Here is a 27,038-nt window from a genome sequence, read left to right on the forward strand (position 1 = left end):
GGACACGTACACTCGACCTAGCCCGACCAGACGCCGTGCAGCGACAAGGGCTGTAAAGTTACTCGTAGATCGCCTGTGCTTGCTGGTAAACACACACAATTCGATATGTTGTGTGCATTATTACTCATATTCCCATTACTGGATGGCAGTGTAACAAAATCTCTACGCTCACACCGCAAAGCTGTTTCTTCATCGTGAAAAAGTTAAATTGTATAATTCGCACCCCAAGTGCACTCTCGAATTGTCTGAAGCCAGTCTTATTCTACTTCACAAAAACGGCTTGTGTACGTCGGCCTACATTATAAGTTATCATTTGTTTGTTAGTTTACAAATATCCTTTTCTCGATGATTATTCAATATACTAGTCCAGATGTGTACACAACGTGCTTGACATAATTATTATGACATCTCGCATAAAAGTTTATTTTACCGACTGATTACTGCAGAGATCAGATCAGAGTGAAGTAGGTCAGCTGCAATCACGTGACCATGGTCGACTTCCTCGGAACCCTAACGGAGTCCAGTCTCGGACAGGTCAATGGGTTGACCGTCACGTTGACTCTTACAGTCCTTCTGGTCTCCATGGCAATATGGAGCGTCAGCCGACCAAGCAGGTTCCCGCCCGGGCCAAGGGGTCTTCCCATTGTGGGTAGCATCTACGGTGAGTTTACCTACATCACCAGCCAATCCGCGTTCAATATTGACTGTGCCGGAGTTCATAATGTATTATCAATGATAGGGCGAATGATAAATGTTTCACCCCCAATAGCAGGTGAGTAAATATCGCCTATATTGTCGAAAAAGCAAGAGGCATCATCATCAGTTCACAACTCATCCATTGGTTCGTTGACGAACATTCTACCACAATCACGTTTTTGGGTCAATTTCATAGACCGTACAATCTCTTCCGTCACAATGTCATTGCCAAATGTGGAATATCGCAACACTACGATTAACAAGGGATGTGCTAGAGAAAGAGTGGAATCTCTTCGCAATTTGTGCAAATTTATGCATAGGTTCAACGGCGTAAATCCATACAGAGGAGTGGGGGGGGGGGGATGGTCACCATCACCACGATAACAAACCCATAACTGGACCGGCGCAGCCTTTTTTTTTTTGGGGGGGGGGGGGTGGGGGGGAGAAGCTTTGTGCCCCCCTCCCCCCCCCACACACACTTTACAGGGATCGGATGTCCCACTCTTTTGCATGAAATATAAAGTGGGAGAAAAGTGGCAGCAACAACATAAAGACTTTTTGTTCTTGTTGCTTTTTTTTTTTTTTGCTTGTCAGACGACTTTCGGCGGAAAATCAGACCTTAAAAGTATGAAAACATTTTTTTTTTTTTTTTGGAAATATCTGTGAGAGGGAGCGGAACGACCGAACGGGGGAAGGGTGTGTATGGGGGGGGGGGGGGGGTATCCCTCTCCCACACGAGGAAGATTTTGCATTTTCAGACCTGAAATTCAGCGATCTGGTGCTCACTTGTGGTGAAAATTTTTTCTTTTCTTTAAAAAAACAATAAGAAAATGAAATATTCACAATATATTACTGAATGACAAAATCGTGGTATTTCAGCTCTTGCTGTGCGACATCACTGTGAAGGCCTACTAAATAATGGGGCCTATCATCGGCGTAGACAGGATTTGATCTTAGGAGGAGCGGTTATGTGAAGGAACGAATCAAGTGAGGGGGGAGGGTATGGTCGGGGGGTTTCCCCCTCCTACGGTGAAATCTCTTTGCGTTGAAAATTTTGACAATTTTGACAGTCCAAAAACTGCCGTTTGTAGCTATATTCTTCGCTTTGGAAATTAAGGGGGGCACACCAGGCGCAACTGCTGTCAATCACTGGCAGCAACATCAGGAGAATGGCATAGCGATTAAATGCGAGCGAGCGGAGCGAGCGAGCATGCAATTTTTTTTTTACATTTTACAGTCTAAAAACTGCCGTTTGTAGCTATACTTTTTCGCTTTGGAAATTAAGGGGGGCCGCATCAGGCGCAACTGCTGGCAATTACTGGCAGCAACATCAGAAGAATGGCATAGCAGTTAAATGCGAGCGAGCTTGAAAATTTTGACACCGTTTGTGGCTGTATTTTTTCGCTTTGGAAATTATGGGGGCACACCGGGCGCAACTGCCGGCAATCGGGCAGCAACATCAGAATGGCATAACGATTAAATGCGAGCGAGCGAAGCGATTGAGCTTGAAAATTTTGATATTTTACAGTCTCACATGTCCTTTGTGGCTGTACTAGTATTTTTTCGCTTTGGAAATTAAGAGGGCGCACCGGGCAAAAACTGTTGGCAATTACTGGCAGCAACATCAGCGGAATGGCATAATGATTAAATGCGAGCGAGCTTCAAAATTTTGACATTTGACAGTCCAAAAACTGCCGTTTGTAGCTATATTTTTCGCTTTGGAAATTAAGGGGGCGCACCGGGCAATCACTGCTGGCAATTACTGGCAGCAACATCAGGAGAATGGAATAATAATTAAATGCGAGCGAGCGAAGCGAGCGAGCTTCAAAAGTTTGACATTTTACAGTCCCCAAACTGCCGTTTGTAGCTTTATTTTTCGCTTTGGAAATTAAGGGGGGGCGCACCTGCTTACAATCACTGGCAGCAACATCAGGAGAATGGCATAGCGATTAAATGCGAGCGAGCGGAGCGAGCGAGCTTGAAAATTTTGACATTTTACAGTCTAAAAACTGCCGTTTGTAGCTATACTTTTTCGCTTTGGAAATTTAGGGGCACACCGAGTGCAACTGCCGACAATTACTGGCAGCAACATCAGGAGAATGGCATAGCGGTTAAATGCGAGCGAGCGGAGCGAGCGAGCTTGAAAATTTTGACATTTTACAGTCCAAAGACTGCCGTTTGTGGCTGTATTTTTTCGCTTTGGAAATTAAGGGGGCACACCGGGCGCAACTGCCGGCAGTTACTGGCAGCAACATCAGGAGAATGGCATACTGATTAAATGCTAGCGACCGAAGCGAGTGAGCTTGAAAATTTTGACATTTTCCAGTCCCCCAAACTGTCGTTTGTGGCTGTATTTTTTCGCTTTGGAAATTAAGGGGGCGCACCGGGCAAAAACTGTTGGCAATTACTGGCAGCAACATCAGGAGAATGGCATACTGATTAAATGCTAGCGAGCGAAGCGAGTGAGCTTGAAAATTTTGACATTTTCCAGTCCTAAAAACTGTCGTTTGTAGCTATATTTTCGCTTTGGAAATTAAGGGGGGCGCACCGGGTGTACCTGCTGTCAATCACTGGCAGCAACATCAGGAGAATGGCATAGCGGTTAAATGCGAGCGAGCTTCAAAATTTTGACATTTGACAGTCCCAAAACTGCCGTTTGTAGCTATATTTTTCGCTTTGGAAATTAAGGGGGCGCACCGGGCGAAAACTGCTGGCAATTACTGGAAGCAACATCAGGAGAATGGAATGATAATTAGATGCGAGCGAGCGAAGCGAGCGAGCTTCAAAAATTTGACATTTTACAGTCCCCAAACTGCCGTTTGTAGCTATATTTTTCGCTTTGGAAATTAAGGGGGCGCACCGGGCGAAAACTGCTGGCAATTACTGGAAGCAACATCAGGAGAATGGAATGATAATTAGATGCGAGCGAGCGAAGCGAGCGAGCTTCAAAAATTTGACATTTTACAGTCCCCAAACTGCCGTTTGTAGCTATATTTTTCGCTTTGGAAATTAAGGGGGGCGCACCTGCTCACAATCACTGGCAGCAACATCAGGAGAATGGCATAGCGATTAAATTGCGAGCGAGCGGAGCCAGCGAGCTTGAAAATTTTGACATTTTACAGTCTAAAAACTGCCGTTTGTAGCTATACTTTTTCGCTTTGGAAATTTAGGGGGCACACCGAGTGCAACTGCCGGCAATTACTGGCAGCAATATCAGGAGAATGGCATAGCGGTTAAATGCGAGCGAGCTTGAAAATTTTGACATTTTACAGTCCAAAGACTGCCGTTTGTGGCTGTATTTTTTCGCTTTGGAAATTAAGGGGGCACACCGGGCGCAACTGCCGGCAATTACTGGCAGCAATATCAGGAGATTGGCATACTGATTAAATGCTAGCGAGCGAAGCGAGTGAGCTTGAAAATTTTGACATTTTCCAGTCCTAAAAACTGTCGTTTGTAGCTATATTTTCGCTTTGGAAATTAAGGGGGGCGCACCGGGTGTACCTGCTGTCAATCACTGGCAGCAACATCAGGAGAATGGCATAGCGGTTAAATGCGAGCGAGCGGAGCGAGCGAGCTTTAAAATTTTAAATTTTTACACTCCAAAAACTGCCGTTTGTAGCTATATTTTTCGCTTTTGTTTGTCCCACTTTTATTTGAGAACCACCCCCCCACATCGACGCCTCTATACATATTAGGTTGCTTTTGTTAAGTGAAAGATCTGCTGCACACTCTTTGATAAATTAGGGAATATACGTCTATGTCAAAAGTGTACAAACAAACTGACAAAGTTTATCCCTTATCCTGTGTAGCGGACCTTTTGCATGTTCATGATTGCAATACAACGATCTGGTGCATAGTTCTGGCGATATTTGGACAATTTTTCATTAAGAAAGTTCGAGATTTGTCCTCATCTCGGGAATTGCTTGGGGGATAAATGATTTGTCTGTCTAAACACTTCCTTTGGGGCGGGGCAAATGCCCCTTTGCCCCCCATAGATTCGACGTCCCTGATCTTCCCTTGGTATGCCCATAGATGTATCCTGACTGAGTCATCAGTCACTGTCGTTTCTCAGGGATGATTCAGGAAATGGAGGGGATTCAATTATGGCGATAAAGTTGTTGTTATATGCCAAAATTGATACAATCACATTTCTGCTTCCTCCATTTTTCCCCCTCAAAATTCAGGGGGGGGGGGATGATTGTACAGGCCATCCCCCCCTCCTCCATTTCAGGGGGGGGGGGGGATATATCCCCCCATCCCCCCCCCCCCCGGGATTTACGCCCATGCATAGGTTAAGCTATCATGACAATTGAATGCTTAGCATTTCACTGGCTTTGATGTTCCATGCTCCATGCCGCTCTTCTAAGGGAAATGAAGACCAAAGAAGATGTTCTTGTTTTTAACATATCATTAAGCTGTATTTGAGAGGAAATGTTGAAATCCTGAGTGGAACTTGGTTGTAATCTTGTGTAGAACAACTATCTTAATTTTTTCTTCAAATATTTTTGTTATTAATACCCCCGCACTGAAAAAGGAGTATTAGTATCTCATAGAAAAAAAGTTAATATCTAACCATCTTGCGCATTTAATTTTGTGCCTAATATTGTTCGCCAGGTTAAGCACCGTATGTTAAATCTTTCGAATTAGGTAATTGGCTAATGTGTGTTTTGGCGTGATTAGTAGCATTTTACATTTAAAGAAGAACAATTTTTACAAATTTTCTTCGCATGTCGATCCTATATTCTTTGCACACTTAAACAATTGCTGCCGAAAATATCGAAGGGACAGCGAACTGCTGCTGGCTGTGTATGTTGTATTTTAGGAATGATGCATGCTTAACAGAAACGCTGTCTTTTGTCAAAGCAATTTGATGAACACCCGTGAGAGAGGACATTTAACTTCTCGGCGGCACGGAGCATTGGTACAATTAAAAGGAGAGAGTCTTGTGTCCTCTCCTTGCCGAACACCTCTCTGGATGAACTTGTTTGTTTGTTTGTGTGTGTGTGTGTATGTGTGTTTTGTTTTTATGTATTTTTTTTTTTCGTTTTCATTTCATCGAAATCAAGAAAATATGTGAATATTTCTGTGCAGGTTAATAGGGACTCGTGAGATCATGTGATACCATGACCTCATCATGCTAATTTGCATACTGTGAGGATATGACTCACCTTACGCATTCATGAAACCAAGTACTAGTACTCTAGCACCTATAAATGCCAATCAATGATGACTTTTATGCTATTTGATAAAGCCAAACTTCCGGCTCTCTGTCACTATCATTATATTATAGAAAAATAGATTTTTGCCTCAGCTGCTCCATTTTGTCCTCTTTCTCTCTCTTGTTAGTTTTTCTTTCTCTTACGGTACATGTGTCGTATAGCTTTATACAGATTTCTGTTTGCATTATGTAGGGCCTATGTATATAGCATGTTTATCACTTATTGTTTACTGTTATAACAACAATCCGCATACGTCTACGAAAACCCTTCGTGAAGGTTGTGTGTGAGTGTGTGTGTGTTTTGTTTTTAAAGACTGATAAGTGATTATACACGGGCATCATTAAATGTGTCTCATTTATTGGGTTCAATACATTTTATTTTCTCTATCTTTTCTGTTTCTAAGACATGACTGACAGCCCAGAGGTAGTGTTCGGTAAATGGGCCAAGAAGTACGGTGACATCTTTGGTCTCAAGGTGGGACAGCGGTGGATGGTGGTCTTAAATCGCAAAGACCTCATTAAGGAGGCTGTGATCAAGCAGGGTGCGGAGTTCGCCGGACGTCCTGATTTCTACTCAGGTAGAGAAGTAGCCTATAGTCGCTGCTTGTTGAAAAACTCTTAGAAACATGGGTCCTTTGAAAGAAGGGCGGAATGTGCATTACAGTGCTGCCAAATCATATCGCCACCTAATCCATATTACCAAACCAGAAACCCTCTTAATGTCCTACAATGTCACATTGTGAGAAAAAAACAAAAAACAAAAAACAGTACGCGCTCTACTGGACTCTTAAGACGGGAATTAATATTTGTTTATTAAAAGACCTTTGAAAAAAAATACTAATCATTAATTTGATCGTTGTATCTATTTCATTAATTTTTCATACATCCTAATGTTATCGTCGCCGTTGTTACAATCATATTTTGTTACCGTTTCCATGTTTTTATAATCATCATGATCAGATCATGCAAGAGAAAACACAATATTAGTGGTAGATGAGTATATTAGAAAAATAATCAGTGTTTATTTGTCTTCATGTCATTTGTGGTTATTTTGGATTATACTACGTGAAGTGTAATATAGACAAAGTTGTGACGTGATGTTCTTTACTTCTAGAGATGTGCCCCAGCATGTTCAAATTGATAACATTGTTATCTGTACTTAGGTATATTAATGTTTGCTGAAAATACAACTGAACTGAACTGCTACTGCTCGGATTACAGCAAAAAGAAACCAGGGTTATGATTAGCCTTTCGTTTTAATTTCATGTTCTTCAATGGTAAGACACGTGCGGTTTTTTTTTTTCATGTGTGTGTGTGTGTGTGTGTGTTTACATTTCATTGCAGCTGAGCTCTTTACTGATGGATTTAATGTAAAGGACATTATCTTCAGTACTTACTCTGACACGTGGAAGCTTCATCGGAAACTAGGACACTCGGCACTCAGGTATGCAGGACGATTGACCGTTTACTATAACAGTACTCTGTCCAGGCTGGAAAGTACCACTTTGAGGTGAACCTAATTTCTCCTAAACATCCAAAAATATCCCTATGTCTATATATCTGAAGCTATGCGATATACACAACAAAACATAACCCCCCACATGCTAATGAAAATGGCGTAATTTTCTGACAAAAACGCTTTGAGCAAAATGATTTGGCAGGGATTTATCGTCACTTATTGACTAACTAATGTGTGGAAATGAAAATGATCTATGCAGATACGCATGAGTGAGCACACATCAAAGACAAAATGGTCACTTCATGTGTATCGGCGTATGTTTTACATCAAATTATCACATTCCTGTTATTAGCATGTAGTTTGCCTGTTATTGGCAATAGTGAGTTTGCATATTATTACTTGTAAACTTCTACATTTCTACAGTTACTATCAATATTGCATGTATTTTCATTTTCAATAATAGTTGAAGTTCTACCATTATCATGATTATTGCTTTCTGTCACAATTTTATTCATTTTTTTCCTGCTCTTATCAAGGCACTTTGCGACCGGAAAACCCCTGCAAAAGTTGGTCTCCAGCGTGTACCCGAAGGTGGAGAAGGAGCTAGCCGAGAATGACGGGAAACCGATCGACCCTCGACTCCTCCTTACCCTGATCATGTACAATGTCCTCTCACAGATGTGCTTTGGAAAGAGGTATTAAACAAATGATTAGCTTTGGGTGATCTCAGTATAAACATACACAATGAGCACATAGACATACACCAATGATGTGTGTGTTGACACAAATCAATGGAATTTGATAAGTATCATTATATGATTTGATATATTTTGCCATGTTTACACAGTGAATGCAGAGTTGAGATAATGTTCAATAAAAAGAGACGCACATAATTACGGACAGAGAAAGGATAAACAAGATAAGACTCTTCTCCTTTATTATCTGTGCGTTAATCCTAAAGGGACTTTTGAAGATATTTCCAGGAAAAAGGAAAGAGAAGATCTTTCTGTCTCAATCCATCCTCTTCGCGCAAAATATAAATCCCGATACGTATACTCACCCCTATCTAAACGTCGTCAGGATCTTTACTTCTTTATCACATAATAGTTTCATGTTTCTATAATCATACTGAGTATATCTCATACTCTCCATCATCAGCTACGCTCTTCATGACCCCAACGTGAAGGAATGGATGCAGTTGAATGACGAAGCCAATACCAAATTTGGTTTCGGTCTTGCCGCCGACTTCTTCTCCTGGGCCAAGTACATCCCTACCAGTGGGCCCCGTATGATCAAAGATATCACCGCTAAGATGCAGAAGTTCATTAAATCCGAATTGGCGCAACACCGACAGAAAACTTACGACCCTTGTAAGCTATTTTCATACAGGCGATTGTTACTATCGCACAAAAGCACAGCGGAAATAGAATTAATGCGGTCCTCAGTTCTACTTCGTTATACTAACTAAGTACGTACCAAGGAGATCTATATAGGGAGTAGGAGATACCGGGAAATTTCGCGTCCCATTACGAACAACTCCATGTTTCAAGTGATGTCAAATTTGGTTTCGTTCTTTTACGGCCTACCAGGTTTCTTATCCTCACCGTTGGCTGCCGTGGCTTATTTTTGACATAACAAAAGTTTGACCAAACATCCGGGCCAATCACGATCTGTCCCTTTTGCCAATCCCGTTTCCTCGTGCTGTCTCGTCCATCACGTTGCGGTTTTGTCCACGTTTGCCTGATGTGGTGTGATTGCTGTGTACTTCCATCGCTGGATAAGAAGACTATAACAATGTACTACAATTCGTGATATCACAGTCGGACAACCTGAAACTATAGGGAAAATACACTTCTATATAATTCCACTATTATTTTTATGTTTTCAACATAATGAAAAAGCACCTAGCTTACTTTAATCGGATGGAAGGGGAAATAATTTTTCCCTCAACATAATATTTCAGTAACAAATCAAAAGAATGTGTGAATTTCATAAAATAGGCCAAGAATATTAGTTAGTTTTTACTAGACATTGCTGGTAAAAAGCTGATTTTCTTTTTTCAGGATAGCTCCAGGAATGTGTGTCATATAAAACTAAAAGTCCTCATAAATCCTCCTTGAGCGTTTTCCGCAATCCAAGATGGCGTCCAAAATGGCCGCCATTTCCGTTTTCCTCATAACTTTGCGATTAGGTTTCACCTATACATACTTTGAATGTCGGAATATATGTTTTGAGACACAATGAACCATATCAAATACTTATTCAGAGATTCTGAAGCACACAAAAATTAAAAGCGCTTATGCTCTTTCAGAAATCCAAACTGACGCCCAAAATGGCCACCTTTTCCGGTTTTCTCATAACTTTACAACTATAGAATACTCCAACACGCACTTTAAATGTCTTAATTATGTTTTTGGACTACAGGAACTCAATAAAATACGTACTCAGAGATGTTGAAACACACAAGTACTAATAAAACCACTTGAGCTCTTTCCGAAATTTGTATTTTTTTTTTATTGTATAATTTGTATAATAAAATTTTCTCAAGCGCTCGTTCGCAAAATATCGACTTAAAGCATTGTTCTGATGTTGAAAAGGTAAAATATCATGCCAGTATATATACATGCTATGACGCGCGCCACTCGGGACCATCTACAAATTTCATACGAAAAACAAAACAAACAAACAAAAACAAAAAAAAAAAACCCGCCAGAATTCCCCCCCCCCCTTTTCTGAATCATTGGTCAAACGATGATGACTCGGTCAGGAATATCTACGGGCACCCAGGGATGATCAGGGGCGTCGATCCTACGGGAACAAACGACAAAGGGGCAGTTGCCCCCTCCCCATGAAAACGTTGAGGGCAAACATATCATTCCCCCCCCCCCAATAATTCCCGAGATGCGGAAAAATCTCGAACTTTTTTTTTTTTAAATAGAAACTTATGGTCAAAATATTCAACTAGAAGTATATTCACCTAATCGTTGAATTGCAATCGTAAAAAGATGCAACCTTCTCTCGCTCGGCTTCCTTCCATAGGCTTTGTACACTTTTGAGATTAACAAGATTAAGTCTCCGAAAATGTCATTACTTAGTGTGCACCAGAACTTGCACTTTCGAAATGTAAAAGTTTCCTCATATTGGAGGCTGATATGCCCTTCCTAACACTTCCGCTGCTCGGTTCCCCTATATAAATTTAGAACATGTACCCTTTTGATTAAAGGCATACCATTTGCAGATGAAAGAAAACCCCAGCATTAGTGCTTCAAAGTAGTTCTAAAATGTTAGGGATAGAAACAAACAATGTAAAAAATTGAACCAGTATGATCAATGTTAAGTATTGTTAAATAAAAAAAAATTAACAATAGTTATAACAAAAATGTTTCCTGACTCAACCGTCTACAATAATATGGTTCAATGAAAAAAAAAAATAGTGATATCCCCTTATATTTTTGGCTTAATTGCAAAAAACGTTATGGTAGGATTTTTTGTGTGTGTGTGTGTGATACACAATATGACCTACAATGCATCAAAAGTGATATCTTGAACATTTCTTTATATCACTGCTCCCAAAGGCAAACAGACGTTTAACAATTTCCCAAATATTACATCAAATATGTGTAAACGATATAATTATTTTCATTTCATTTCTAACAAGTGCAAAAGCTCCCTCGTGTTGGATGGGTTGGGGGATACTGAGACTATGATTTATTCATTCTTTGTGGATTGACAACTTTCTCAATATAACACCAACGCTTCATGAAATGCCCCCGGGTCTGAAAATACAAAATCTCCTTCGTGTGGGAGGTTGTGTCATCTCCCACACCCTCCCCCGCATATTTCCCTAGATTTAATTATGTTTTCTTACTTTTATGATAGAAACAGATATCGAATATCTCACCAAAAGAGTGCACTAGATCTCTGAATTTCAAGTTTGAAAATGCCAAAATCTCCATCGTATGGGAGGGAGCATTCCCCTCTCACACCCCCCCCCCCGACACTATCTTTAATTTTCCTAAATTTAAAAAGTGAAATACATATCGAATGTTGTACTTTGTATACTTTATGCATAAGAATTTTTTTTTTAATGAAAAGTTTGTTGAATATTTTCCGGATGAAATATCACATGTGTATCAACCACTGATATTACATAATTCTGTGCTAATGGCGGCCGTTTTAAACGCCATTTGGATTTCGGGAAGAGCTCAAGCGATATTATTGGTACTTGCGTGCTTTAACATCTCTTAATATGTATTTAATTGAGTTCCTTACGCTTCAAAACATATTTTTAGACATTTAGATTTTGTATTTAGGTTACCTGGTTGAAAAGTTATAGGAATTTCAGGAAATGGCGGCCATTTTGGACGCCATCTAATGGGATTGCGGAAAACGCTCAAGGAGGATTTATGAGGACAGTTAGTATGTTATTCTAGTCATATTCCTGGACCCATCCTGAAAAAAAAAAATCAGCTTGTTACCAGAAATGTCCAGGTTTAAGCCTATTTTTACCTAATGCTCTTGGCCTAAAAATTTGTTTTTGTGGAATTTAGTACTGCATGGTCAAGCACCTGGTTATTCATCAGAATTGATATCAATGAAATCACATTCATATTCTCATAATTAACGAAATACGCAGGATAAGTTGCTTCTAAAAGCAACCTCACTTAAAAACGAAAGTAACTTTGGGGGATTGTGCCTTCAGCTGTGCTGCTCCAAAACTTTGGAATAAATTACCTGAGAAAATTCAGGAAGGCCTCATCACTTAATTTGCTGTCTTCAAATCTTTATTGAAGACTTACCTTTTTTCAGAAGCCTTTGATTATTATTCATCTGTTTTTCATGGGTCTAATCAGTAACAATATCAGGAGCTCTGTTACATCACAGCGCAATAGAGTATATATACATAGTAGCTGCGCTATACAAATTTGTCTAATTATTGTTATCATTATTATTATTATTATTATTAATTCAAATGGAAAGGAGCGGACAAACTTTCCATTTTAATCGCAGTTCACTCAATACCTGTCGATAAGTATTCGGTCATTTCAGATGTACTAACTTATGTTTTTGGTTCATCTACTTTCAAAATCGAGAAATCAAGAACGTCATTATTGATGTGCTCGAGACTGAGCACATTTGTCGCAAATTGACATGATGAATAAAGTAAGATTCATTCCATTATGGTGTCTGTTTTCCAGACAACATCAGCGATTTCTACAGCATGTTACTGAAGGCCCAAGAAGACGCAAAGCGAGAAGGGGAGAACGTGGACAAACTGACCGATGACCACATTCTGCAGACTCTAATGGACATCTTCTTTGGTAAAGATACCAGACAAATCTATATGATGTGGTTCAATATTGTCATCGCTTAATTACTCTTGCAGTTCTTTTAATCCTATGAAAAATTATAAACATGTATGACCTCTGTCCGCTATTGACTCATGGAATTAAGTATGCTTCGTGCGAATTTTCTTGAATACCTAAATGTTCTCTGTACAATTATTAATCAATATCTGATGAGATCTGTTTGACACCACTCGCATTCCACGCCGAAATGAAAATCAGTGTTATAGTCTCCGGAGAATACAAATACAAGTCTTTTAAGATTGTGGTCTTATGGAGCAAAACACAGATAATCTCACTAACCTCGGATACGACAATGAGTTTGATATGCTGCATGTTAAACAGTTCTTTTCAGTTTTAAGACCATATTATGCACCTTTATCCGAATAGAAGAATAGGATACAATTCATTATTTGTATTCGTCTTGTCGGTGCAATCCGGACTAGGGCCTAAACACTTGGTACATTTCTTAAGAGAAGACACATGCTTACCTGAAGAAATTTCCAGTTTTACTTCTCTATCATTTCGCTCAATGGAAAAAGACAATTTTCCCCTCTGATCTTCGATATTTGACATCAAATGATCTATTCATATTCATTCATTTTTATATCATTTTGTTTTGTTTGATTTCCAACCTTCATTGAAATATTAGCATTTTGTTCAAAATTCTGTTCTGTAACTACAGATACCGTTTTATTCGTTCCATTGTTAACAGGCAACAGTTCAGGCAAGCTCACAACGACGATTTCCAACCTTGCAGGTTGTTAACTTTTTATGCGCAATTCAAGCAAAATAAAATGGCTTTTTGGAAAGCATGACATTTCAGTCTCTCTCTCTCTTATATGCTACCAGCTGGAACACAGACTACCGTTGACACATTGTACTGGGCATTTGCCTTGATGTCCGAGAACCCCGAGATTCAGAAGAGAATCCAGGCGGAGCTCGATTCCGTGGTCGGTCGTGATTGTGTGCCAACCATCGAGGAGCGCGGGGCTCTGCCGTACACCGAGGCCACTTTGTATGAGGTGATGAGGTACAGCACGATCGGTCCTATCGCCATGCCACATTCGACCATGTGCGATACCAAGATATGTGAGTATCGATCGATAGGCACGCCAAATTCACATCAGTTGTCGCTTCAGTCACGCAGTTACTGAATTAATCTGCTCAGAGCAGAGGAAAACCAAATGGTTAAAAAAACAAAAAATTATTTTGTGGATTGAGTATAATGTATAGAGTAATGTACTTCAAGAACATCTCTGAAATGGATACATCTGAATTTCGGAATTTCTTTAAGGAAATGTAACAGTCGGGTCCTATGAAAGTAAAACTTCCTGATTGTTACATAGTATTCTTGAAATACATGTGTAGTCGAAGTTACGATTTTATAGACATAAGGACGGTAATGTATTTTCACTGATTACTTGAACTAGGTGACTACATCATCCCTAAAGGAGCGGCGGTGGTCACCAACCTTCATTCGATGCACTTTGACCCCCAGGAATGGGATGACCCAGACTCCTTCAAGCCAGGTAGGCAATCCTAAGACCTGGTCTTTAGGGTATTCAGGACATTTATGAGCCTACTAATTCTGCACGGAAATTAGGGGAATATCTTAATCAGAATATATATATATATATATATATATATATATATATATATATCATATAGAATCTAGAATATAGAATACGTGCTCGCACATGATCAATGTTTCTCATTATCTTCAATACAGTATACAGTGTATTATGATAATAAATGCATGTAGTGGGATGCGCCTAGTTATGCCGAGATGTCCCGAGTTGTGCCGCGATATGCCGAGTTGAGCATGCTTTGTGAAGTAGGAAGTAGGCTATTTACCACACAGTGTGATTAGAAATAAGAAGTGACGAAAACGCTCGCATTCAATATAATTATGGGTACACCACGTACTGGAATTACTACTTGAGAGAATAGCACCAACTAAAGGAATTGTCGAGAAAGTCTGGCCCAGTCATGGCACGTCACGTCATGTCACACGTGACTGATGTCATGTTTTATCACGTCATGGCGCTGTGTCTCTTGGCGTTTCTCATCGGTAAGGTATACTTTCAGGATTAGTAGGAACCTGCTACCTGACTGTGATGTATTGAAGCATTCATTTAGTTCAAAAGGCAGAAAATCATTATTTTCTGGCAAAGAAATATTTTAGTGTGCACTTCTTCTCGCTCCAAGAACACTTCCTACACACTAAGAAAAAATGATTCATTCTTGCACCTTTTAAGGGTGCAAAGTGATGTCACACTGGTGGCTCCCTATGGGTGTTATCTTGCACCCTCAAGAAATGGGTGCAAAAGTGTCACCATGGTGCAATGGTATAATTTTGCGCCCTGTGGGTGCACCTTTGCACCTCCATAGAGGGTGCAACATTGCACCCTTTATTGAGGGTGCGAAGTTCTTCCCTTGGGTGCATATTTCCACCCACACTAAGTGGTGCTAAGTTTCACCCTTTTCTTGAGGGTGCATCTTTCCACCCACACTAATTGGTGCTGAGTTGCACCTTTCTTGAGGGTGCGATCTTTCTCCCTTTAATTTTCGGCGCAACTTTGCACCCTTTCTTGCCTCTACTTTTGGTGCAACTTTACACCTTTCGTGAGGGTGCAAAGAAGCACCCAAAGTTCCAAGATTGTAGCCTCTGTTAAGGGTGCAATTTTGTGCCGTATATATAGGTAAAATGTTGCACCTACATGTATGTGGTGCTTATTTGATCCATGACTGCTGCAAAATTGCTTCTTTAAAGGAGCCAGTCAGTGTCACTGTCTACGCCTTTAGAGGCGCAATGTTGCCCAGTAACCTCAAGTGCATCTTGAGATTACTGGGCAATATTGCGTCTCTAGAGGAACAGGCAGTGACACTGATTGGCTCCTTAAAGAAGCAATTTTGCAGCAGTTATGGATGAAATAAGCACCACATATTTGCAACATTATACCTATAAGGTATATATACTTAGCATCACATAACAGGGTACAATTTGTTTACTTAACTACTTTAAACCTTGAATAGTGCGAACTAATGCAAGCCTGTTTGCTCAGTATATCAAACTTATGCTGTTGTTGCACTCTGCAAAGTATTAATAGGATTGGCGTAATTTGGATCCTGTGAATCATGAAATGTGTGTGTGTAATTTGTGAGTTTTGAAATGTTAATGTAGAAGTCAACTTATACTAAAACCAAATATTTACCCAATTACCTTTCCAATAAGGTGAGCACTATCACCATCTATCAAACAAACCCTCTATAGGCAAGAGTATACATCTGCATGAAGGAAGAGGTAAAAATATGATATACATTTGTCTGGATACGTTTTATTCAAAACGTACTTGAATACGTACTTATTCACATAATCTATAAGAATACGACATGCTTCTTACCAGTACACAAAGCCTCAAAAACAAGAGCATGCTGCTTATATTTCTAAAGTATGCACCACATCTAAAAATAAAAAAAAATATGTAAGAGGATTTAACAAGTTGTTTGTATGCATTTAAACGAACAGGCCTATACATATTTCCATGCGTACAATATTCATGTAACAGTGACGTCATCATGAATCATCAAAAAGATATGTTTCCAGCATAGACATGAATTTATCTAAAATCTAAAACATGTCTTACAATTAGGAGTTTGTTTTATAATGACGATGCCAATTGTCTTAAAGTCCTTATCACGACATGTCTTGGGGTTCACACTTATTTAAATCATGAGATTCTTGGCACTTAGATTACGACTACAATTTATTATGGTTTAGATATACTTAATTGACAGTCGCATACCGTATACAGGTATACGGGCATTTCGATGAAAACATCTAAATACAAGGTATGATTATAATATGAAAATCGAACTTGATACCAGCCCTTATGGGCTACCAATGGAGACTAGGCAGAATCGCAGTTATGTATTCAGATTTTGTTTCGGGTGATACACGCATTCCGACTGATTTGGGATCAATTCGAGTCCCTCGAGCTGAGATTCCGGAACTGCAATGAGCAAATCATCATAATGACTAACAAAGTGACCGAGAATAATACATGCACCAGTTTCTGTTTCGTTGTTCTATACACAGAAAGTTGTTACGTTTTCCAATCCTCTGTAGGCACACAGTGATTTGCAGATCACCTTTGGCTATAACGCCATGGTCGCGTGCAAAATGAATGCAGCTTATCTAACTTGTAATTTCCGAATAGGGGACTACCGTGCTTATACATATCAATCGGATGACAGACCCCGTCAAAGAGTAAATTGCGGATATCGTATATCATTGTCAAATCCACTTTTTGTTCTGTACACAGTTTCACTGGACTCTTATGAACCACTTAAGCGTTACCAAATCATGGAGTATAAGAATAATCTTATGTTATTTCCTTGAAAAGGCTGCATTTGTATGAGCGGGAACAGTTTGGCATCATACATAACTAAATACACGTATTATACAAGGTTTCAGGACACTTTGAACCGTGTCCCCCCCCCCCAAAGAAAACAACAACAACAACAACAACTACTACTACTACTGAAATGTTGTATACCCTAGGCCCATTAATGTATGATATTTGACCTTTGAATACATTGCCCACATTTTTCAACGACTAGGCATCTGGATGCAACCTAGGTTATAAAATGAAAAATGTTTTAGGAAAATACATTTAACCACTTCAGAAATAACTACGGAACAAATAGCATAATATTGACACGTTCCCTTCTTCCTAATGACGCGACAGAAAAGTTTCCTCACCGAATCATTCTGTCGTTATTCAAGTACAAGTCATTGGTGATTATATACCTAGTTCGATTAAAAATATACATGGAGTCATTGCAAAAGTATCTCATGAAAAGTATGCTTCAGAACTACATCATTGTCATTTATTCTATAACGCTAATAATAGAGTTATTGTTCCGCTATATTGCCTAACAGGTTGTAGTACTCCTACGACGTTTGTTCAGCAAATAAGGCACAATTTGCGAATTTTACACGCTGTTGCCAAAGTCTCTAATCTTCTTTACCGCTATTCTCAGACATGAGGTATGCTGATGCTGTATGAATTAGAAACGGAAGCTTCACAAATATTCACCATCTAACAAGGTAAAAGCGAAGTGATGTCTTGCCCACATATCGAATTTGTGATTACACTGATTTTCAAATGTAAGCTCATTGACATTCACTTTTTGACTGTTGACGGAGTCGGACTTCCTCAATATCAACACTTGACAGCCATCTTTAGATGATCTGTGGAGTGAATTTGGTGGTCATATAGCTCAAAAGTGTTGAAAGTTATTAAAGAACACCACAATACCATGTCGACAGTGCTTACCAGGTGAGATACAAAGAAAGAGCACGAAATGGCATTGTAGAATTTGACAATGACCTACAATATTTGACCTTGAACGCTGGCACCCACAAGGTGGTAGAAGTAACTTCGTCCAATCGTACATACATATGCATATAAGTTTCATTTGGATACCTCAAACAGTATAAAAGGGGAATGAAACCCAAATGTACCCGTGGATTGGAGCAATATCGTAAGAACACATAAGTGAACATGGAAAATCGTATGATCCAGTGGAAGTTATGCATTTTTTAACGTTTCAGCGTCACTTTCATGTATGGAAACGTATATGAAGAAAATATCAAGGGAATTCCATAAAATCTGATTCTAAATTAAAAGTACAAATTACCTCCACTTATTTGTCGTTGCCATAATGTTAAGGGTAATATTACCCCCCCCCCCCCTTTCTGGAAGAAGTAAATCAAGTGCTCCTTTTGTAATGCTAGAAAGGTGAAACTATGCCTATTTTCTTTACATGTCTTTATATAATTTTCCATGGTTGACGTCAAAGATGTAGCTTTCTCATCTCGTAATGGCGGCACTGAAACTCTAGATATATATGTGTATATATAGCTCTTCAACGGATTTTCCGATATTCCTCAATTTGTCACGATGTGTTCAACTGCTAAAGTAATCTTCCTGCATTAACTTGTCCACTTGTACTTTTCGTTTCATTTCCCTTCGTGATTCAACGTTGCCATAATCGATTACAGACAGATGTACGAACGGAGGGACAACCTGAACAACATCATTTCTCTGGTGACAACTCCTTGTAAAAGTATACACCATGAAAACTTTAGGCTGGTAAACTATATCAAGACAATTATTGAACAATATTGTTAATGAAATGCCGTAGGGTTTTTTTTTTTCGTGATAGTTGCCTGTTCAGATCAAGGCTTGCAATGTACTGCTGAAGAATGCATCGAGTGTTTCTGCCTTGTTTGGGATACTCAAAGCCACAGAGCACAGAAGGCCGCAAACATTGTAGCGAAGGAAGACACGATTGTATACAGGAATTCGGGCAGATTTCACAACCATCCAGCCAAACAGTGATGTCATTGGTGCGCAGCATTCACAGTGAAGATTGTGGGATTTAGTCCTGCCAGGTTCTGAAAGAGATTTTGGCATGAAATATAATAATGACTGAATAAAATTTCGAAGGAAATAGGTCGTTTACACTACGCAATTTTGTTGCTTACATAAACTAACAGGTTGCAACTATGACCATTGACCAGAAAAAGGAAAATTAAATTGATTGTATAGTTTTTGTTGAGATCTACTTCAGGTTTGTAACATCTTTTGCTGAGATAATGAGGAATGGTTTTGAAATAGCTGCGATATCCAAAACAGAGCAATAATAATATAATGAAGGACCCACTTTTTATCACGATCGCTGCGTTTTACTTTGTTTTTGGATGCCTCATCCATTTCAAAACCAGTTTTCATCAAATAATCTTTAGAATTCCTCTTAGAATGGCATACTCTCTATTATTTCATAAGTAGGTTCTTGGTATATCACAAAAAGTTAAAGGCCCAAATCCTCACCTCCACCACTATACTATACCATCCCTTTAAGCTTTGATATTGGTTTCTAAACAAATCCGGTCGGATAGATTTATTTCAGCTCTTTGTCATATAAGTAAAACATAATAATGTTGCAAAGAAATATTCCCCTTATATTTCTAGTCACAAAGCAAATGGAATTCCCGTCTCCCATTAAAAAAAAATGCAGCACTTACTTTGTCACAGACATACAGCATGTCCTCTCCAAGCAGACGGGGAATTAGGAGACAACATGCAGACATCACTATCAAAGTTAGAGCTGAAAAAAAGAAGAATAAATGTGGAATAGCCTGAGTAAAGTCATGTTGAAAAAAAAAATGTGGCGAATTTGAACTGAGATGAAAATACACACCTTTTATGTAGGCCTGCATACATTTATGACATGGGCATATTCAAATATTCCCAAAATTTTTCTAACCAACTCAAAGTTTTCATATTAAACATAAAATAACAAAGTAAGACAACATCATATTACATGCCAATTTAACATCAGTTTGCTGTATATTTTACACAGTCAGGAAAGGAGTAAGACGTATAGACCTCAGCCATTCAGCCGTTGCTGAGCTTGCCTCAGATGATGGTCCGGGTGCTGGCCATGGCAATGGGTGTAATGATGCCCGTTATGGTTGACACCTCTAATCCTGTTACCACACACACAAAAAGTGAAAATATAGCCCCCTCTACTTATTCATAACATTGATTTGATTTACTTTAATAATACTGGTTACAGAAAAGAAGATTACCCCCCCCCCCAAAAAAAAAAAAAAAAAATGGCTATTCAGGGCATTTGAAGATTCTTGCGGGGTAGAGATGCTGCCTGTATATGAGTGACAATCCATCATGGAGTTTTCAAGAAAAAATCCAAACAACTGAGAAGACGTAGAACGCAAAAGGCAAGAATGAATGATCGCAATGGTCCACTTGAGTAACATATCTCGCGATTATAGATGGTATCAAAATTGCACTATAGTCTTATCAAATTTTCCGCAACCCACTAAACGGTGGCTACGTTATAGTAACTGATAAAACTGCGTTCATGTGTAATGATAAGCTTTAATATAATATACTTCACGGATATCACATCCTGAAAATCTAGATGAATCAATAACCTGAAAATACATATATTACGGATTAATCCATTAATGAAACTTACATATTCTGTTGAGGAATCACTCTGTCCTTCAGAATTGCATATAAGTTTACGTGATCAGGAGAATGCGCGCAACTTCATCATAATCATGAATACCTGAAAAGGAAAATCAAGCGTCATGAGTTCAAGGCCACTGCTCATGCGTATGTAATAATTTTGCAGAAGAGCTGACTTATGTAAATGTGACTACATAACTCTCTCCATGGCAGCTTAATGTATAGTTCAATTCTTATGCACTGCCTTGCTGCATACAGGGTGTACTTAAGTCCACCACTAACACTACCTGACTATTTACAGAGAATTATCCCAGCATGAAAATGTTTTGCCATTATAAGTTTAGTTAGTACACTGGTCTATTTATCCATAAGTTTATCAACAATTATTCATCAACTTTCATTCCTTTTATTCGTTATTAATCAAGTGTGGTATGGCACGACGCGATGTATTATCCTTGGGGATGTGTGTGTGTGTGTGGGGGGGGGGGAGGGGGCGTAAAGGTTATGTAAAGGATACACTTCCTATAGGAAAATCCGATTCCACGTTTTCTTAACTATTTTGTTTTGTTGTTGATCAGTAAATATAAAGAATTATTTGAAATTTATGATGATGTATGTGTTCACTGTATTGTGAGTATAAATTATGCTTGTATAATTGTGTATGTAGTGAAAATTGTATCATTTATAATGTGTACCGTAGGCCTACATGAATATATGTAAGTTTATGCATGTATGTAGATATTCCTATGTGCACGCCCATATACCAACAAAAAGAATTTCCTAAATGAACAATAAATGAATCTGAAATCTGAAATCGGAATGCCATGACGTCTTTAGCAAGACATTTTATCGTTAAAGCTGATCTAATTCCACAGAATGGTTACGAAACAAAACAAAATAAAACAGAAAAAGCACGGAAAAAACTAGCCAATTTTAACAGAACTCTAAAATGAGCATTTCAATATTACTGCCTACAAGCCTATTGCATTATAAGACAATGCTATACAACCAAAAGCATAACAGATACAAGAAATTTGATGAAGGGTAATATCGAGAGGAAGGCCTTGGTCGAGAACATTGTGGATACTGCAAATCATGCTTTACGATGACGTTTTAACTCACCATTTTCCACGTAGTAAGAATCTGCGGGGTCTTGATATTATGAAGTGGAAGTCAGAGTTGCAGTAAGCCGCATACGAAAAGCCTCAGAAGAGCTGATCTGGCTGTGGAAATGGAATTTGCGCTGGATGCTCAGCTCAAACACGCAGGCACGAGCTGTACAATGAGCCATCTGGGAGTCAACTTATGTGCACATAAGTTCGTACGACTCAACAATTCATTGAATTCATAAATCATGTTCAAGAAAAGAATGAACATGCCCACACCAGGTGACCAAACGACTGGGTCCGTGAATTGACACTTAAGGAAACATCCATGTCATCCATCGAATGTATTCTATAGATTAATAGGCGTTTAAAAAAAACATTTTCCAGTTTTGATTCTTAATAATTCAGTAACTATATATCAGATAACACTGTCATTGATATGGGTGATAGTTGTATAGTGTACAATTTTGTTGGAGGTGGTTTAAAACATAAATCAGCTTCATGAAATCCATGATCACTTTCACAGTTAGGTTACAGATTTTGCTCTATTTCCAACCCTCTGTACCAAACTTTCACTTTGCACAGTGGTCAATGGGTGTGTATGGAAGTATGTGGTTATTAAACACCCTGACAATGGTGTTGAACAATGGCCAGGGTTTGAATGCTTTATCATCTATTCATGAGAAATTCCACTATCACAGCCAGTCTTTATTCATTCTAAAATGTAGTGTTTGCAAGCACATGGAAACATGTGCTTACATTTTTCATGTGCATGCATTTTGCCCATAGGCTTTACCATGCATGAATCCGTGAAAAAAAGGGAAAATCAACCCTTAAATATAAATCGTGTAGTTTGCACCCATATATATCCGCGATTTTACTCTCTAAATGATTTTATTTTATCATTTCATTTATTTCCACTTAATAAAACATGCATACATAAAATGTGACAATGGTATGACAAGTGTAAAATGACAATGTGACAAACAAACAAACAAACAAAGCAAACAAACAGCAAAAGATATCAAGTGAAGGAGTGAGTGAGAAGGCAATTGGCCTTATTCAAAACTAATCCCGGAAAAGTGAATACATTGTATATACAGAGAAAAACATTGGCACACACACACACACTCACACATACACACACATGCATACACAGACAAAAACATGGACCAGCGCACATTAACAATACGCAAGATGTGATTTTCACAAACACACCCTATCTTGCTAGTCTCTTATAAATTCGTAAAATGATATTGGTAACTTCCAGAAAACCTTTCAAGTAAAATACGCTTGAAAGCTTTCGTAAAACTTTGTACTGTTTTCTTACATTTCACATCAGAGTGGATGGAATTCCAGATTTGAGGGCCTTGAAAAAATATTGACTTTTTTTTCTTTTCTTTTTTTGCTGTCCCGAGATCGAGTCGCAACGAAAATCTTCAGCGTGTAGTAGGGTTTGACTCCATCATCGCACAGTAAGCATGCAGGGAATGTTGTGACATATTCCATTTTGATTGGTCAATACCAGACGAGCAGTCAGGTATTCTTCATTAGCTTGTTCGCAGACCCTTTCATCAAAGACTTAACTTCATTTAAAAATGCTCCGATGAATGATTATGAATTATGGGAGAACATCAAGTTTTATGATGTCTTAAAGGGGAAGGCTAGTAACTGATCAGTGGGAATCAGTGGAAATGCTGGGAGATGATTGTTCCAATCCTTATGGGATTCATTCAAGAGTTCATTGTATATCTATTGTTGTGTGAAAATGATTTGCTTCAGAATGGTCTCATATTCAAGTAATGTGAAGTTTAATGCTTCCAGGTTAGCGTCCCTGGTCAGTGACGGAGCATTAATCTGCACATTACTTGAATATGAGACCGTTCTGGTGCAAATCATTTTCACACAATAGATATACAATGAACTCTTGAATGAATCCCATAAGGATTGGAACAATCATCTCCCAGCATTTCCACTGATTCCCACTGATCAGTTACTAGCCTTCCCCTTTAAAAAAAAAACCATGTACATAGTAGCACGACGACGGTATATGCAATATTGTATTCAAGTGTCGATCAACACCATATAGGTCTTTCTTTGAGACTAGTTATGGGCTCAATATTGCACCTTAGCAAGAATGAACCACAAACAGGAAGATATGTCTTTGTAATGGTAATTTCTTTTCGACATCCCAACCAATAAGAGATAGGTTAGGTGAATGTTAAAGACACGGGGATACACGAATAGAAATTGCGCAAAAAAAAAAAAATGAAATAAAACGAAGATTATTCTAATAAGTATGCCTGGGCAGTAATCTGATGTATCTATTGATAAAGAATTCTATTTGAAGATTCATATCAGTTTGTTTTGTCAGAATCATGAGGAAAGGTGATAAAATAAACCGGCTATCCAGGGTACAGTTTAAACACTTTCACATGAAACAGCTCTGATTAAGATTAACACTTTTGCACAATAATATTTATGTTCAGAATTGACTTTTGCTTTATATGTTTTTATCTTAAAGTGTAGGATTTCATTTCATTTAATAGATAAACATTAAGCAAAATATAACCAGAATTATGTTAACGTCCAAAATGAATCTTCAGATTGCTCAGCGAGACGGCGGCATCGAATCCCGATCAGCGAAGGCACAAATGCACCTGTGGAATTTTTTGTACAGCAATGGAAATCTGACGACTATTTGAATAATTACAGCCAGTTGGAACTTCATCTGTTAAGCCTCCTAGGTTATGTGTACAATGTGATTGGTCAATACCAGACAAGCAATCAGGTATTCTACGTTAGTTTTTTTTAGCAGACCCCTTTCATCATGGACTCAACTTAATTCGAAATTATACTCTCGATGAATGATTATAGAATATGAAAGAAAATTAAGTTTCCTGATATCAAAAAATATATGTTCATGATATCAGCACAAGGATATGTAATATTGCATTTTAGTGTCGAGTAACACCATAGGAGGTCTTTGTTTTGAGACTAGTTTGGGGCGCAATATTGCACCGTCAATGACCGTGGCAAGATCGAACCCCAAATGAACCATATAAAAAGCAAAGTTCCACCATTTTCTCAAATCGTGTAATTTGCACCCATTTCCGCGACTTCGAACCCTTCTAGCTCCCTCATTGAACCTTTTTTTCTTAGTGTGTAGATGATGGAGGAACGGTCTGCCAGCACCCTCGCAGCTTCATGCCGTTCGGAGCGGGTCGCCGTAGCTGTCTCGGAGAGGCGGTTGCTAAGGCCGATCTCTTCCTCATCTTCTCCTGGTTCCTCCAGAACTACACCTTCTCCAAGGTGCCGGGCAAGGAGAGCGAGAGCCTTATCAACCTCATCCCTAAGACAGTCGTCGGGCGTCTGCTGACACCATACGAAATCGTGATCAGTGAGAGGAGGAAATAAACATTGCATATATCATTTGTCATGAGAAAAACATCGTGATTTCGAGCACGTTGAACAGTGTAACCATAAACGCGATTAGTTGTTTTATATTAATATTGCTTATCACGATGGGTCTCGATGACACACACAAAAAAATAGTCGCATTGAATGCTAACAATGAAAATTTCATCGCTTAGTACAAATGCAATTGGAAATTGCAATCTGACACCATTGAGAGTGGAAATACTGAGGTCGGGACGGAGGGACAGAAAGACAGTGAGAAAGAAAAGCAGAAAGGGAAAGAGGAAAAAGAAAGATGGTGGCTAGAGATAATACTTGAGAGGATGACGAATTAGAGAGAAGAGAAGATGGGGAATCCTAAAGTAGCATGGCTTTGTTTTCTGGTTTGCAGTATCACTGACACTTTCAAAGGAGCCCGAACCAATTGCTAACGTAATTATGTTGAATCTTAACTTCATTGTCGTAACAGATGAAGCAAACATGACTATTACCACATGACCACAATGCATGCTGAAAAAAAAAAAATGTGTCAATATTATTGTTGAAGTATATCAGTACGTTATCGTATATCAGTACGTTATCGTCAGTTGTAAGTCGTTTGTATTAATTATGAGTTTCTGTATGAAAAAAAAATTGATTCTTACCAAGTGCTGCAGGAATGATTGTGATCATCAAAATGTGCTTAATATAAAAATTATGTAATACCTATAGAAATTCAGAGGTGGTATAATACGAGATTGGCGGCATTTTCTCTTCAACATGTCTAGTGTAGATACTCGGTATAAGCACAGTAATGGATTGCTTTTCCTACTGTCACCAGTCGTCCATGTGAATATGATTATGAACGTTATGAGAGTAATATAAATTTCCAACACTTGTAATATTATAGTGAAACTTGTAACTTTATTGGCATCGTACATTGCAGCAGTCAAAGTGACCTTTTTAATAGTGGCAAAATATGACACACGGGTTCAATGAACACAATCACAGTACCCATATTGTGTGTATGGAACGAACTCTGAGTGGAATCTAGTTTGGATATATTATATCTCTTTGGTCTTACCAAGGAGATATCGCAAGCAGGCATCACACACCCAGCGTGACTAGACGCTCAGTGCTTATTCCATTGTGTAAAAATTCACAGTTGTCATATCTTCCATGTCTTCTCTCTCTCTCTCTCTCTCTCTCACACACACACACACACACACAAACCGACATCAGTATTCCTGAGATTTTATGTCAAAATGAACTTTGAAGTTTCTTTTAACTACTTTCATAATAATAATTCTCTGGATGACACACACACACACACACACAACAAACAAACACACAAAACAGTTCAAAAACAAAACTCGCTCAGTGTATTCTTTTAGCACTTCCGTGATCGCCCTTGTTGCGATTCCTCATTAGCAGCTTGTGGGCATTTAAATAAATTGCATTTTTTTAATACATTATAGATTACGGTAATGCTACGTTGCTGTGCTTATGTGTTTGTGTTTTTCCTTTCTGTCCTGTCTGTCCCTTGATGTCTGCCCTGTTTTGAATTATTTATATTTCACTTTCGTAACTAAGAAAGTCAAAGTTTTTGCATCGATTGCATGAGTTGTCCACAGTCGACAATGCCTTCTATATATATATTGGACCTCTCAATGTTTTTTTTTTATCCTTTACAGAACATAGATAATGCAACAAATTTGGTACAAAAATTATGCTTATACATGCTTTCAA

The 27,038-nt window shown here is 38.7% G+C and overlaps 1 protein-coding gene across 1 annotated transcript; it reads left to right on the plus strand.

Moving 5' to 3' along the window:
* The first annotated feature begins 489 nt into the window (after window positions 1–489).
* Window positions 490–25,310, plus strand: LOC140226291 (steroid 17-alpha-hydroxylase/17,20 lyase-like). The gene is made up of 9 exons (XM_072306787.1): window positions 490–661; window positions 6,319–6,492; window positions 7,259–7,358; window positions 7,910–8,068; window positions 8,532–8,743; window positions 12,572–12,694; window positions 13,571–13,810; window positions 14,152–14,250; window positions 25,063–25,310. The coding sequence occupies exons 1-9, from the start codon at window positions 490–492 to the stop codon at window positions 25,308–25,310; spliced, it is 1,527 nt and encodes a 508-aa protein (XP_072162888.1).
* Window positions 25,311–27,038: the final 1,728 nt, after the last annotated feature.

The sequence above is a fragment of the Diadema setosum genome, chromosome 3 (genome assembly GCF_964275005.1).
Source record: "Diadema setosum chromosome 3, eeDiaSeto1, whole genome shotgun sequence".
NCBI lineage: Eukaryota > Metazoa > Echinodermata > Echinoidea > Diadematoida > Diadematidae > Diadema > Diadema setosum.

Excerpts from the sequence above, each read along its gene's own strand:
- LOC140226291 (XM_072306787.1), top strand. The coding sequence starts at position 490 with ATGGTCGACTTCCTCGGAACCCTAACGGAGTCCAGTCTCGGACAGGTC. Across the intron at positions 8,744-12,571 it reads ACAGAAAACTTACGACCCTT|ACAACATCAGCGATTTCTAC; the intron begins GTAAGCTATTTT and ends TCTGTTTTCCAG. Across the intron at positions 14,251-25,062 it reads CCCAGACTCCTTCAAGCCAG|ATGATGGAGGAACGGTCTGC; the intron begins GTAGGCAATCCT and ends CTTAGTGTGTAG.